A 14,928-nucleotide genomic window follows, 5' to 3' on the forward strand; every position below is an offset into this window, starting at 1 on the left:
TGCCAGCTGTTTCCCTGTCTGTATCCATTCTCCTCCCAGGAAAGATGGAGTAGGGTCTTCAGTGGCCACATGAGGCCTTGTGACCCTGGGGAGGAATGACAGGCAGCCTGGGACTCAGCCCAACAGCAGACTGCCCAGGGGCAGTGGGCACATGCCTTGGCATCTGGGCATGCTGATCTTTTTCTCCAGAGAGGGCAGTGTAGGGGGAGGAGGGGGTGGAATCCAGCGACATCTCAGGCCATAAGAATTCCTGCTCTCCCCCTCAGTCTGACCCTCCTTATACCCGTCTAGGCCATGGCAATGCCCACGGTCAGGGCAGTGGGGGAGAAGGAAGGAGAGGCGGGTTTGCTAGTTTGCTTGGCCAGGCACCAGGAGTGTGAGCCTGCCCTCCTCCGCAGACTGTCTCGCTCCTGTCCCCCACTCCGCCGGCCTGTCCCTCCGGGCTGCTCGAGCCCCATTACTACTGTCCCCAGCCCGCCCCGCCAGCAGGGCCAAAGGGCGGCGTGACTCACGGCGCTGCCACCAGCCCACGGCTTGCCCGAGGCGTATAAAGGCTGCCGGGGTGAGAGGCGGCAGAGCCTTGCCGGACCCGGTCCGAGGCGCGCAGAGCATGGCTGGAGGCGCGGAGCGAGGCCGCGGGGGCGCGGGCTGGGGGCTGCGCGGCGCCCTGGCCGCAGTGGCGCTGCTCTCGGCGCTCAATGCCGCAGGCACGGTGTTCGCGCTGTGCCAATGGCGCGGGCTGAGCGCTGCGCTCCGGGCGCTGGAGGAGCAGCGGGGCCGGGAGCAGCGCGAGGACAGCGCCCTGCGCGCCTTCCTGGCGGAGCTGAGTCGCGCGCCTCGCCGGGCGCCCGCGCCACCCCTAGACCCCGCGAGTGCCGCGCGCAACAAGCGCAGCCACGGCGGGGAGCCTGCGCAGCACATCCGTGCGGAAAGCCACGACATGCTGATGATGATGACCTACTCCATGGTGCCGGTAGGCGGGGTCTCAGCTCCCTTTGACGCCCCCGCGGGGTGGGCAGCGGACAGTGTAGGGAGAGAGCCTCAGACATCCTCTCCTCCCCTGGCCAGATGGCACGGTGCTTGGGGAGAAGTCCTGGGTGTGAACCCGCTGGGAAAATCACCTTGGCGAGCACCTTAGCCCATCTGGGGTCAGTTTCCTCATCTATTAAACGGGGGAGGGGTGAAGGGGTAAGTCTTCCAGCTCTGACGTCGTTCAGACTGCAGATAAATTAGTGGGTAGGCAATGTTCTTAAGAGCCTACTTCGTAACTTTGAACACAGGTTTTCACCTTCTGGTGTGACAGGAGCCACAGCGGCCCGAGCTCTGCCTGTGAAATTCGCAGGGGCCCCCTGAGAGCACAGACGTAACATTTCTGGAAGAGCACACACTTCTGTAAAGTGATTCTTTCTCTGACATCATCTATTGGTCTGGCTTTTCACCTGGCCTCAGCTCATCCCACCAAGACTGACAACCTAATAGTTTAGGTTTATGTGAAAACAGTCCTAATTTTACCAACCCCTGGGACCTTTTTGAGGGGAAATTTACTCTTGGGTACCAAGTGGTTACAAATAATGGAAATCAACATAGAGCAACTTTGTCAAAACGCAATGTGAAGGTTGGGGTTTATCATGTGGGCTCAGAGACGTCTATCAGTTCAGTCGCTCAGCTATGTCTGACTCTTTGAGACCCTATCGGCTATAGCCAACCAGATTCCTCTGTCCATGGGATTTTCCAGGCAAGAATACTGGAGTGTGTTGCCATTTCCTTCCCCAGGGGTTCTTCCCGACCCAGGGATCAAACCCACCTCTCTTATGCCTCCTGCATTGGCAGGAGGGTTCTTTACCACTAGCGCCACCTGGGAAGCCCCCAAGAAGTCTATGGAACCTCAGGAAATGTCAGAGTGAGCTCTTCATAGGCTCATGCATCTAGGGGAGAGTCCAGAGCTTTTCATTAGATTTTCAAAGGCCACTGTGCTCCTCAAAAATGATTTCAGAAACACTGCACTTTAAAAAGTCTTTAAAGCAAAGCCTCAAAAATCTTTCTTCCAGTTTTAACTTCATTTGTTTTTGCTGATATTAGCTCAGTAATTATCTAACTATTACACTTGGATCACATTGCATTTCCCCATTCTATTTCATTATCCATTACAGCTGTGATGGATATTTTACTTTAAATTTACAAAGATTTCAGTTGTCATCTCAAGTCAAGTGTGAGCCATATTTCAGAATCCTAGGTGTTTGAAGATAAATTCACTTAATCCTATTATCATAGAAGCTTTTAAATAGCTTACATGAGCTGAAGTGCTTTCATAACTACATGAAAGTACTACACACTTCAAGCACATCTTTTGGGAAGGATCACATTTTTCCATTCCTGAGTTCTTTTTTTTTTTTAACCCACATTATCATTTAAAAATCTGGACCCAAGCAAAAAATTCAGAAAAGGACCTCTGTAAAGTGAAAAAATCTCTTTAGGGAAATTCACTCTTTCTCTTGGCTCTCCACTGTGCATTTTTAGGGGTTTGTTAAATCATCCAAGAAGGTTGCACCTGAGCATCAACATTTTATATTTTTAATCCTGCTTTTAAGGTAGAGGCTTATGTATCCAGATTGCATTCTGTTCATCATTAATCCAAGAGAATGCAGACACTCATATCTGTGTCAGTATGAAAGCTGATTTAACTACCACTACCTGCTCTGTAGCAAGTCAGAGAACAGACATTACATTTACCTGGATGAGAAGCACTTGAAGATTGTCCCCAGCTCATCCCCACTTGCAATGGATGTGCTTTGACCTTTAGGAGTCACTGAGGGATTTTCCATGCAGGCCAGGAGAAAGTCACCATCACAGTCCTTTTGGAAGTAGTTCCCAAACAGTAGACTTAGGGTTTACCTGGGAACACATTAAAAATGCAGATTTCAGGGTCCCACCCTCAGACTTGTAGAATTATAATCTCCAGAATCAGCTTCCTTAGGTCCCCTGACCTACCCATCTCCCACCCTCCCAACCCCTTGGTGAGTTTGATACAAGTGGTCCAGGTGCCAACACTTTGAGAAACGCTCCTCTAGACCACCACTTCTCTAATGTGCATCTGAAGATCTTGGAGATCTTGTAAAAAATACAGATTCTGATTCAGAAGCTATAAGTTGGGGACTGAGGCTCTGTGTTTATAGCAGGCTCCCACTTATATTGGTGCTGCTGGTCTGAGAACCACACTTTGAATAACTCCATTCTAGAGCAGTGGTTGCACAGTGAAACCATATGGGGAGTTTAAACATGACTGATGCCTAGGACCCATCTCCCAGAGATTCTTAATTAATTGTTAGGAGTGCACCCGAGGGCGGGTGCCCACTCACCAACACAAAGGGCCTTGGCATGCCTTCCTGATGGTGGTCAGTTGTATTAAGCACCTCACTCTCACCAGGTCTCCCTTGAGGCCTCTGCTTTAGGCAAAGGAACAAACTTAACGGTGAAAAGCTTTTTACATACTTTATTGTGACAACATTCTCACCATTCACCTCTGCAGATTTTCCTCATCTTTACTCTCTGTGTTTCTCAGAACAGAGAATTATTCACATGAGGAAACAATTTTTAAAAAGAACTTTCTCAGGGCATGTAGAGTTGGACATAACTTAGCGACTGAACAACAACAGGGCACCTAAGTAGAAAAATTGCTAAGAGAACTATTAAAGATGTAGGATACAGCATGGAGGTAAGTGTACCAACTTCTTAGGGTTGAAGTCTACACTTTACCTCACCTTTCTATATAGTGCCAGTAGGTCTTCAATGAGGGTGAGATCAGAGGTCCCCTCACTACTGAAGTCCTATGTCCTGAGAGATCTCGGAACAAAGAAACTGCATGCAGACTAATTTCAGCATTGCAAAAAGTCTTCCAAAAATGGCTCATTTATCCAAGATGAGCCTTCTCAAGCCAACCAGTACTTCTAAGTTCTATGCTTTTGGCTGAAAGTACTTCAACTCAGCATGTTAATTCTGGTTAGCACAGTCTGACCAGAAACTGATTGGCAGCTGTAAGTGATTTTCTTAAAAGGACAGAATAACTAATTATTACTTAAGTACAATTAGTTTGGTTGTTATTGTTTAGTCGCTAAGTTGTGTCTGACCCTTTCGTTACAACCCACCAGGTTCCTCTGTCCATGAGATTCTCTAGGCAAGAACACTGGAGTGGGTTGCCATTTCCTCCTCCGGGGGATCTTCCCAATCCAGGAATCGAACCCACGTCTCCTGCTTGTCAGGCAATTCTCTACTGCTGAGCCACCTGGGAAGCCCATTAGTTTGGTACAGCCATTAAATCTTTAAAAGGAAGTGAGTATTTTTGAGAAAAGTAATGAAAAGGGTCCTGGGTACCACTGAGCTAGACCAGTAATGGGAACCCATCTGCCAGGAGCTCCTGCAAGAGATGTTGGTGCTGTATAGTCTCCACTCCCTCCCACTGCTCTTCTCACTCCTCCCCACATCAGTTTCTCTCTTTCATCCTATTCTTCAAATCTCACCCTTATTGATGTTCTGGTAGCTTTATCATCCTCCCTAAAATCTTGGGTTAAGCACCCAGTTGGAAGAAAGTTTTACTACTTATAATGTGTGCTTTAACAAGTTCTAAATGAATCAAAAGTTTACATTTAAAAAATGAAGTTCTAAAACTGTTAGAATAAAATATGAGTAAGTTCATTTTTAATCTTGGAAAGGGAAATGAGAACTATAACTCAAAAGCCAAAAGCAAACAATAAATGAATAAATTTAACCACATTTAAAAAGGACACACACAACAACAAAAACTGCATGACAAACAATTATAAAAACAAACACATACACCATTATCCAAGGCAAATGATAAATGATAGACTGGAAAGAAATATTTGCAGCTCATATCATAGGTACAGGGCTAATCTTCTGCATATATTATATATGCAGATTATATATATGCAGAAGATATATATATATATATATAGCAGTTCTAGAAGCCGATTTAACAAGGTAAGAATTTAATAGGGAAACCCACAACAGAAATAGGAATCCGGTAGGAATATGGAACGCATAAGTCTCAGGAAAAGAAATGCAAATTTCTCTTAAAAACACAGGAAAAGAACTCTTGATTTAAAAATGCAATTACTGCTCCAAAATATAATTCTTACCTTTCTGAATGGCAACTGCAAAAGTTTGACAACATATTCTGTTGGGGAAACTAAAAGGAAACAGACTTGCTCTTATACTGCTGTTTGGAATGCAAAATGCTACAGCCCATAAGTAAGGCAATTTGGCAATACCTTTGGATAACAAATACATTTACTCTCTCACCCAGCAATCTTGCTTATGGGAATGTATCTTGCACAAGACTTTGTCACCTATGAAATGACATATGCACATAGTTATTCACTGCAGAATATCGGTAAAAACAAAAGACTAACATCCTGTGTCCACTACAGGACTAATTAAATAAACTGACGTATATATCCACTGGGATACTAGATAGCTATAAAGCAAGAATGAGTAAATTCTCTGTTCTGCTATTGGAACAACCCCCAAGATATATTTTTAAATGACAAAAGTGTAAGAAAGAAGGGGAAAAATAAATGAAATGAACAAAATCACTTACTTAGGGAGGGTCGGGATAAGGTGGGCATGAGACTTCACTGCATAGCTCTGTGCATTATTTTGACTTTTGAACCACGTGATTGTGTTACTCTTATTGTGAGTGAAAAGGCTGCAAGCCCAAGGTTACATGGCAGCTGCCACTGGGCTGGGGGCTATAGGGCACAGTAGGGACTGTGCCCACCCAAGGCTCATGTGCTCTGTCTACAGGGGAGGCTTTTGCTGATGGTTGCTGTACATGAATGAGAGCCTCGTGTGCCTGATCTTTTGATTTTTGTTAAGAAAAGTAAAAAATCTGTCTTTTTATGTGAAATCTTTTGGCTTTTAAGTATTGACAAAAATTTTCTCAACATGTTTTTAATTTGACTGACAGTGTGTTGGCCGAACAACACTCACATTGTTAGGGGCTGAGTTAAGACTTGGTCTTGAACAAAACGGTTTTATTTAGTTCCACCACAACCCCCACCCGCACCACTGATTTCCCAGCCTAATTTTGAAAGGATAGTGAAATCTGTACCATTGTTATCATTGTTGGTGGTTAAGTGGAGTTGATTTTTTGCATTTCATTTGGTTTGGTTGGTTTCATTTTGTTTTGGTTTTGGCTGTCCCTAAACATCAACTATAGGGGCTTTTCTGGTGTCTCAGTGGTAAAGAATCTGCCTGCCAACGCAGGAGACGTGGGTTTGATCCCTGGTTTGGGAAGATACCCTGGAGAAGGAAATGGTGATCCAATCCAGTATTCTTGCCTGGGAAATCCCATGGACAGAGGAGCCTGCTGGGCTACAGTCCATAGGGTCGCAAAGAGTTGGACACAGCTTAGTGACTAAATGCGAGCACAAAACATAAATTCTGCCTTCAGTGGATGGAGATTTCCAGTCACTGTGGCTTTCAAAAACATTTACTGTGGGCAGTTCTCATAGAGGAGATTCCAGCTATGTTAACTAGTAATGCATTGTAGCAAACAGCTTTTCATGATGACCACTCTGAGGTACATGAATCTGTACATTATCTTATTTACAGGGGACAAAAGTCACATTACCGTAGTCACAGCTTCTGCTTGCATGGATGCTGTATCTCCTTGAAGGCCTTAGCTTGATCATGGCAGGGGTTACCTGCCTTTCCCACCCCTTGAACTGGGTCACTTCCATGGTGTAAAAGCTGAGGATTTAGATCAGGAGTCAACAAACTATGGCCTAAGGTCAAATCAAGCCTGCTATTTGTTTTTGTGCAGCTTGTGAATTAATGATTTTTACATTCACACGTGCATAGGAAAAAAGTAAGAGGAACAGTATTTTGTGACACATGAACATTGTATGAAATTCAAGTTTCAATAACTATAAATAAAGTTTTATTGGAATTCATCCATGCCCACTTGTTTATGTATTGTCTGTGCTTACTGTCACATGACAACCACAGGATTGAGTAGTCACACCAGAGACCATATGACCCACAAAGCCTAAGGTATTTCCTATCTTGTACAGAAAAGTTTACCGACCTCTCATTTAGACAGTGGTCCATGGGACTGGAGGGCCCTAGGCATTGTACTTTTGGAGAGCTAAGCTACTAAATCGGGGTTGTTTAAGCAGAGTGTTAACCTTGGGGTTTAAGCCCTCCTGCAGGAGGGAGTCCAGGACAGAGCTGCACTGAGAGTAGACTCACTCTAGAGGAAGGCAGTGGGACTGAGCCAGCCCTCAAGCCTGGTTCCTTCTAAGCTGACTTCCCAAGTCTGGAGTGGATAATGTTAGAATAGCCACCCCTTTAGCCTCATATCTAGGCCTTGTTTCAAACCGCATCTATTTGGTTCAGCTGCAGGGGAGAAACTTATACCCCATTAGGTCCTGTTGTATAGACTGGGCCCTGATGAGAGCTCAGAGGCCTGACAGAGCAGAACAAAATAAGACAGGCGGCCAAAGCAATAACCCACGTGTGGAGCCTGGCTGTGGTGGGAGAGGAGGGCAGGTTCTGTGGCCTTTCTCATACCAGCATGTGCTAATGGGCATTTGGGATGTCACACGTTAATTTGCGTGTCAGAAGCCGTGTCCAAGTATCAGTTAAGGGTAAGAGAGAACCTGAAGCTACATCTCAGCTAAGCTGTGTCTGGTGTTGGTACTATGAACACACCCACAAATTTTGTTCATGTATCAGGTTGTGATGGTATGTGAGGAAGACAGGAGAGGGCTGGCCCCTTAGCTACATCCTTCAGACACTTTCTTCATTGATACATATTCTGCACACATGCAGATAAAACCTTCAGGGAAGATATACAGTTGTCATGCTTCTCTAAGGACTTATGGAAGAAACAAGTGGGTTAAGACTGAGCATCTGGACCTGTGGGGACAGGAAGGTTGTGTTGGCCTGCATGAAAGGCATTGAACTGTCTGGACCTACTCTCAGGTCCTGCGGTTATGCGAAAGCTCCTAGTTTCTTTCTAGCTATAGCAGCAGAGATGAGGGCAGCAGGAATAAGCCCCCTGAGCCCATACAACCTGAGCAGGATGAACCTCCCAGGGCCTGGTGACTTGTCCACTCCCATCTTTTTCTGCTGTTTCCCCGCCTTTCCTTCAACCTTCTGAGCCAAGGATAAAATGAACTCAAGGTCATGTTCCACCCTCTGGAAAAGCACCACTCCACTCTGGGGAGACGGCTGAATCTGTCAGACCTGCCTGTCATTTCGCACCACTGCCTACTAGATGACAGGCTGAGAGATCTCTGGGTAGAAGGCTCTTTCTGGGTGCGTTGCAGAACTTCTCAGACCATGAGTCTTCCCATGCTGAGATGCTGCTCACCCTCCACAAAGCCCTTATCTCAGGATCTCTCTTTGGCTGGTCCAGGCTTGCCTCCACACGATGCTGCTGCCATTACGTGCCTGCCCTTAACTCGGGAGACCTGGAATTCCTTCTTCACGGTCAGGTTCCCAGGCAAATTCTCTCTCGCCAGTGCTTCCCTGAAGTACGTTATGGCAGTAAGTAGTGTGGGCCTGGGAATCAAGCAGATTCATCCTGGGCCCACAGCTTGGTAGCTGGGCACCTTTGGGCAAGTCTGTTAACTTCTCCCAGCCTCTGTTTCCTCCTCTGTAAGACTGAGATAATAATATTGAGTATGCACCTCAAAGGGTTGTTTGGAAGTTTAAGGGAGATGATATAGTTAAAGGACAGTGCCTGGTATAGCCAGACTTCCAGTAACTGTTCATTGTAGCCGTTTCTGAGGCTAATCGCTGTGAGTTTATCTTGTAGCCCTCCTTGCCCCATGCCCTCAGTATCGTGTTTCTGGCTTTACTCTTTATCTTCAGTCTCTTCAGAATGCCGAGTTGTCTGATCATATGTGCTGTTATCAGCTGCTGCTTTGGGATCCTATTTTGCCTTTTGAAGCCTAGGGTGGCATCGCACCAACCTAAATCATCTCGTCATTGAAAACAAAACAGAATTAGCCTTGATGTGGCTTCTTCAACAGTTCAGGCTTTCCCAGCGCCTCACCCCTGTTCATGGCCACTGATGACGAGGTTTGACACCCATGAGGAGAGTCATCTTCACCCCCATTCTGAGATACTGGCATAGTTCTTGTGTACTCCTGTTGATTTCTGTTGATGGCAGTTCTGAAAAAAAGTTCTGGATGCTTTCATTTGGAAGACTGACAAAATGTGAGTGGAAGATAGAGCAAAAAACTTCTAAGAAAGGGGAACAATTTACTTCTTGGGGTGGGGTGTCTCATGTTATCCAGGATATGGGTACCTATGTGGGAACTACCAAAATAGTCCTAGAGCTTATAAGACATAACTTATCTGGCGAAAAAAGACATTTTAAAAATCTACATTCTTTAAACTCTTCTTCCCTCCCTGCCTCAAAAATATCCTTGGCCAAATCTAGTTGACATTCAAGCTTGATTTACATGCATTTTATCTACAGACTAAAGGTCATGTTGTGTAAAACAAGCTGAAGCTTTTAGGTTGTAATTCTGCTACAAAGGGAGCATTTTTCAGCCCATCAAATGCTTTTTTTATGCAGCTCTTTGAGTTCTAACAGCTCTATATTTTAAGTAGATATAATTTACTTCTAGTTTAACTGAAGTTCAGACACAATTTTCTTTACTGAAAGGTAGAGTTAAAAGAACAAGGCCAACTAAAGATCACTTAAAATGCAATTCGTGGAATTGTTCAGAATGCTATAAGTAGAGTAACCCCATCTTCCGGCCACTCAGAAAGTTTCTTGTGTTCATCAAAGTGCTGGGAATTTTGGAGATGCTGCATAAGCTATATGTAAAACTGTGAAGGACTTGGAAATGCATTGTGGGTAACTGTACCCAAGCTAAAATGATGAGCTAGCAACTGCAAAATAATTCCCCAGTATTTCAGTGACTCAGTGCTTTTGGGGTCTGGAATCTTTTCACTCAAAGGTGGAAAATGCCTTCTTCCTGTAGGCAACACTTGAGGTCCTTGGAATCCATCCCTCTGAACAGGCAGGCCTTTAGAGAAAATTCTTTAACAGTTAGCATCAGGGCAGTGACAGAGAAAACTGGTCCTCACTCAAGTGATGAAGGAAGGTTTTGTGGAGCAGACAGAACTGGAAATGGGTAATGAAGGGTTGATAAGATTTGAGCAGGCAAGGAGGGGAAATCAGTGCAAATGCAGTTAATAACTTGAGCCAAGGTCTGGGGACAGGAATGAACATGGTTGCAAGGCTGAGAGAGCAAGAAGCTTTCCTACACTGAGGAGTTTGGGCTGTGGGAGAGGAATTAAGGGGGCCACAGGAGAAAGAGCCTTGAATTTCTACTTTTGAAAAGCTGAGAATGAATCTGATGAGCAATTGGGAGAATCTTCCATGGGGCACTCATGAAGGAAGCAATTTTATAGGACTGATCTGGCTGTACAATACAGGAAAGATTGTACTGGGGAGAGATGAGAGGCAGGAAGAAAGTTAGGAAGTTATTGCCTTAGTCCAGGCAGGAAATGATTCTGTCTAGCTAAGGTGATGGTATCAGAAATGGAGAAGATCTATATCCTAGAAATACCACGAAATAAGGATGAATTGAACTTGGGAACTAATTGGATGTAAGAAAAGAGAAAGAAGCCACCTGGTCCACATCCATCCAAAGACGGTGGAGTGATCAGAATTGAGGGAACTGAAATGGGTTAGTTTAGATGTGAGAATGCTGCATTTGTTTTGAGATTGAACGTGAGATGAAAGTAGAGGAAAAGGGGAAGGAAAACTGAAGAAGGAAAGAATATTCAAGGAAAAGAGAATACCCTTCTTCCAAGAACTATGTGTTCTCCACCAGAGAGGTCTTTACAAGTCTAAAAAGTAAAAGTCAGTTCCCAAAGCCTATATAATGACCTCTAGAAAGAATGTTATTTCCCAGATAGTCATTTTTATGTATGGTTCATGGGTTCAAACCATACATATATGCTGGGTATTGAATTTAGGGAAGTTAATTACACTAAGCATAATTTGTAAATATTCATGTTCAAGGTGAACTCATGCATTCATTCTTCTGTTGATCCAAACTTTTTGAACCCCACAGAAACAGCATGTTTGTCAAAGCAACAGTTTCATCCAGCCAATGTTTCAGTGCTAACAACATCCACAACTGTTGTGGATGAGCATCTCAACCCAGCTGCTGCTGCTGCTGCTGCTGTCGTTTCAGTCATATCCGACTCTTTGCAACCCCATAGATGGCAGCCCCTGGAGAAGGCAATGGCATCCCACTCCAGTACTCTTGCCTGGAAAATCCCATGGATGGAGGACCTGGTAGGCTGCAGTCCATGGGGTCGCTAAGAGTCAGAAATGACTGAGCGACTTCACTTTCACTTTTCACTTACATGCATTGGAGAAGGAAATGGCAACCCACTCTAGTATTCTTGCCTGGAGAATCCCAGGGACAGGGGAGCCTGGTGGGCTGCAGTGGGGTTGCTAAGAGTCAGAAATGACTGAGCAACTTCACTTTCACTTTTCACTTACATGCATTGGAGAAGGAAATGGCAACCCACTCTAGTGTTCTTGCCTGGAGAATCCCAGGGACAGGGGAGCCTGGTGGGCTGCCGTCTATAGGGTTGCACAGAGTCAGACACGACTGAAGCGACTTAGCAGCAGCAGCAGCAGCAGCAGATGGCAGCCCACCAGGCTCTTCTGTCCACAGGATTCTCTAGGCAAGAATATTGGCATGGGTTGCCATTTCCTTCTCCTTTAAACCCAGGGACCTCCTCTAAATATTTTCTGGACTAACCTCTTATAGCTGTTTCTTGTGCAGAGGGAGGAGGGGGCTGAGCAGGGAGTAGCTTGACAAAACATCTTCACAAATGTTTTTGCTATGTACAAAGAATGCCAAAGGGCAGAGTTTGGGATAATGGATTAATTCTTTGTCCACCCCCTCAACACTGGACAAGTTACTTAACTACCATTTATGTATACTTTTCTGACTATAAGGTGAAGATAAGCATACTTAGATAAAAATCAAAATTATCTGAAGATGCTTGTTGAAAGGAATAATGGGAGCACAGAATATTACTATTAACAGTTAGTGAAAGATTATTCCAGCAGCACTCCTGCTTCAGAAAAATCCATTAGAGGCCTGGGGGAGACAAGTGATTCTTAGCTCACTTCAGAATACTCATCTCTTCCACCCATAACCTCTTATGCACTTATTGTCTGTATCACAACTAAAACTTTGTTTGTGTACAGTTTTGGTCTCTAATTTGTCATCTCTAGTTACCTTTGTCTCTTTAAATATATCTCACCACTCTGCTACACCATTAGCGAGGTATTTGATGAATATCTCTTCATTGATACAGGCATCTACAACTCAGCAAGGGCAAATATAGACTAAGATACCTGCCAGTTTCTGAATCTAGTTTCTTTACACATGAGGAGTTTTGGAGATGAGTCCTGGAGTATTTTTAAAGTCTTTTCTAAGAATTCTTGCTAGCCATCAAATAGGAGTTTGTGTCAGGTATCGGTAAGACTGATTTAGCAGGCCTGCTCTACCTGTTGGAGATTGCTTCATTCATCTGACATGTAGTTACCTACTGTATCACAGGCACACCGTGGGGGCACAAGAAACAGTATAAGCAAACCATGCAAATCCCTGTCTTGTTGGGGTTTACATTCTGGGGGGGTAGCGACAGACAAGAGCCAAGGTAAATAAGTAAATTACCTGCAGTATTAGAAAGTGATAAGTGCTATGAAGAACAATAAAGCGGCATGAGGATTAGGGAGCAGGAAGGGGGAGATGCAGTTAGAAGTCTTCTGGGTGGGAAAGGCCTCACTAAGAAGGTGACATTTGAACAGAAAACTTGAAGGAGGTAAGGGAGTGAGCCATGTGGAAATCTACGGAAGGGCTGTTCAGGCAGAAGGAAGAGTGAGAGCAAAAGCTCTGAGATGGGGGAGTGTACAGAGAGCACAAGGAACAGAAAGAAGAGGGAGTGGGTGGGAGTAGTAGGAAATGGGGTCAGAGGATAACTGGGCAGAAAAAGGACCACAGGACCAGTTCATGTAGAGCCTTGCAGGATGTTGTAAAGACACTGGCCTTTGTGGGCAGGGGGACGGGGGGTCTTTGAAGGATTTTAAGCGGAGTGATATGATCTGACTTGCCTTTCCCAAGGATCACTACAGTGGACTAGATTCTTTGGAGGGGAAGCATGGGCAGTGGTAGCAGGGAAGCTATTTACTTGGCTATTGCAGTGAAAAAACGGTAGTGGCTGAGGGGTGGTAGCAGTGGCTGAGGGGTGGAATGCTAACTGGACTCTGTCTAGATATGTCTGATGTCAAGCTGCTAGAATTTGCTGACAGCTTGAACATGTGATGTGAGGTGGGGGGCGGGGGGAAGGAGTTCAATGACTTCAAAGTTAGTGGCCCAAGTAGTGGAAAGACAGAATTGTCATTAATGAGCTAGAAGAACTGCAGATGGAACGATTTTGAGGGGAATATCAAGAGTTCAGCTTGGGGTATGTTAATACCAAGATTTCTGTTAGATGTTTAAGAGAAGATATTGAAGAGGCAGCTGAATACCTGAGTCTGTGAGGGAGGGAATCCCTGCTGGCAGTGTACCCAAGAAATAGTGGAGAGGCCGAGCATGCTAATATTCACTACCTGGACACAGGGAGACTCTAACCAATAGTCCATCTACTCCTGAGGTTACTGAGGCTTAGAGAGATAAAACATCCTGTTCAACATCACAGAGCCAGTGAGTGAAGGAACTGGCACTCACATCAGACTTAACTGTGTCTGACTCCCAAAACCCATGTACTTTATACCACACCTTTCAGCCCTGGGTGTTATCTTTTAATTCTTTTACAGGGTTTTCATTTTTTTTGGGGGGGGGGGTGATTTTGTTGTTCAGTCTCTTAAGTTGTGCCCAACTCTTTGCAACCCTATGGACTGCAGCATGCCAGGCTTCCCTGTCCTTCACTATCTCCCAGAGTTTGCTCAAACTCATGTCCATTGAGTGGATGATGCCATCCAACCATCTCATCCTCTGTCACCTTCTTCTCCTCCTGCCCTCAATCTTTCCCAGCATCAGGGTCTTTTGCAGTGAGTTGGTTCTTGCATCAGGTGGCTAAAGTATTGGAGCTTCAGCATCAATCCTTCCAGTGAATATTCAGGGTTGATTTCCTTTAGGATTGATTGGTTTGATCTCCTTGCTGTCCAAGGGACTCTCAAGAGTCTTCTCCAACACCACAGTTCAAAAACATCAATTCAGTGCAGCCTAGCCTTCTTTATGGTCCAACTCTCACATCTGTACATGACTACTGGAAAGCCATAGCTTTGACTATACAGACCTTTGTTGGCAAAGTGATGTTTTTCCTTTTTATCTTTTTTTTTTTTTTTTAAATTAACGGTCCTCAACCCGTTCCTCCTGGCGGCTGCTCAGCCGAACGCAGAGACCCCAGGGCTTGCTCACAAGGCGGCCGAGCAGGAGACGGGAACAAATCAAGTCTGCCTCTGTTTTTCCTTTTTAATACACTATCTAGGTTAGTCATAGCTTTTCTTCGAAGGAGCAAATGTCTTTTAATTTTACACTGCATTTTCTTTGATGTTTGAGACCACTTTTCATTCAGCACCCCAGTCTCTGTCTGGCTGACTCAGCCCTAACCAGATGTCTCTACTCAAGAGAGCATGAAAGGTTTGTGTTATTTCCATCCAAAGCAGGGGCACATCAATAGCTCCTGCTTTTGCGATGATATTGCTATGGGCAGGACAGAGATGGCCACGTCTCAGGGACCCTAATAGGATAATCCTCAAATCTCCGGGTTCCCGTTTTCTAGGGATTAGTGGAGTATTTGCCAAAATAAAGTTATCTTAGGCAAATAGACACAAAGAGAAACAGTAAC

The 14,928-nt window shown here is 44.9% G+C and overlaps 1 protein-coding gene across 3 annotated transcripts in view; it reads left to right on the top strand.

Moving 5' to 3' along the window:
* Window positions 1-450: 450 nt before the first annotated feature.
* The window catches only part of GLDN (gliomedin), a 59,861-nt gene continuing 45,383 nt past the window's right edge, over window positions 451-14,928 (top strand). The window contains exon 1 of one of the 3 annotated variants that reach the window (XM_070377895.1): window positions 451-973. In XM_070377895.1, the coding sequence (XP_070233996.1) occupies window positions 611-973 (363 nt within the window). In that variant the 5' untranslated portion in view covers window positions 451-610. The remainder of the gene's footprint in view (window positions 974-14,928) is intronic. The other 2 variants (XM_005900466.3, XM_070377896.1) reach the window with 2 other exon arrangements.

Source organism: Bos mutus, chromosome 10 (assembly GCF_027580195.1).
Source record: "Bos mutus isolate GX-2022 chromosome 10, NWIPB_WYAK_1.1, whole genome shotgun sequence".
NCBI lineage: Eukaryota > Metazoa > Chordata > Mammalia > Artiodactyla > Bovidae > Bos > Bos mutus.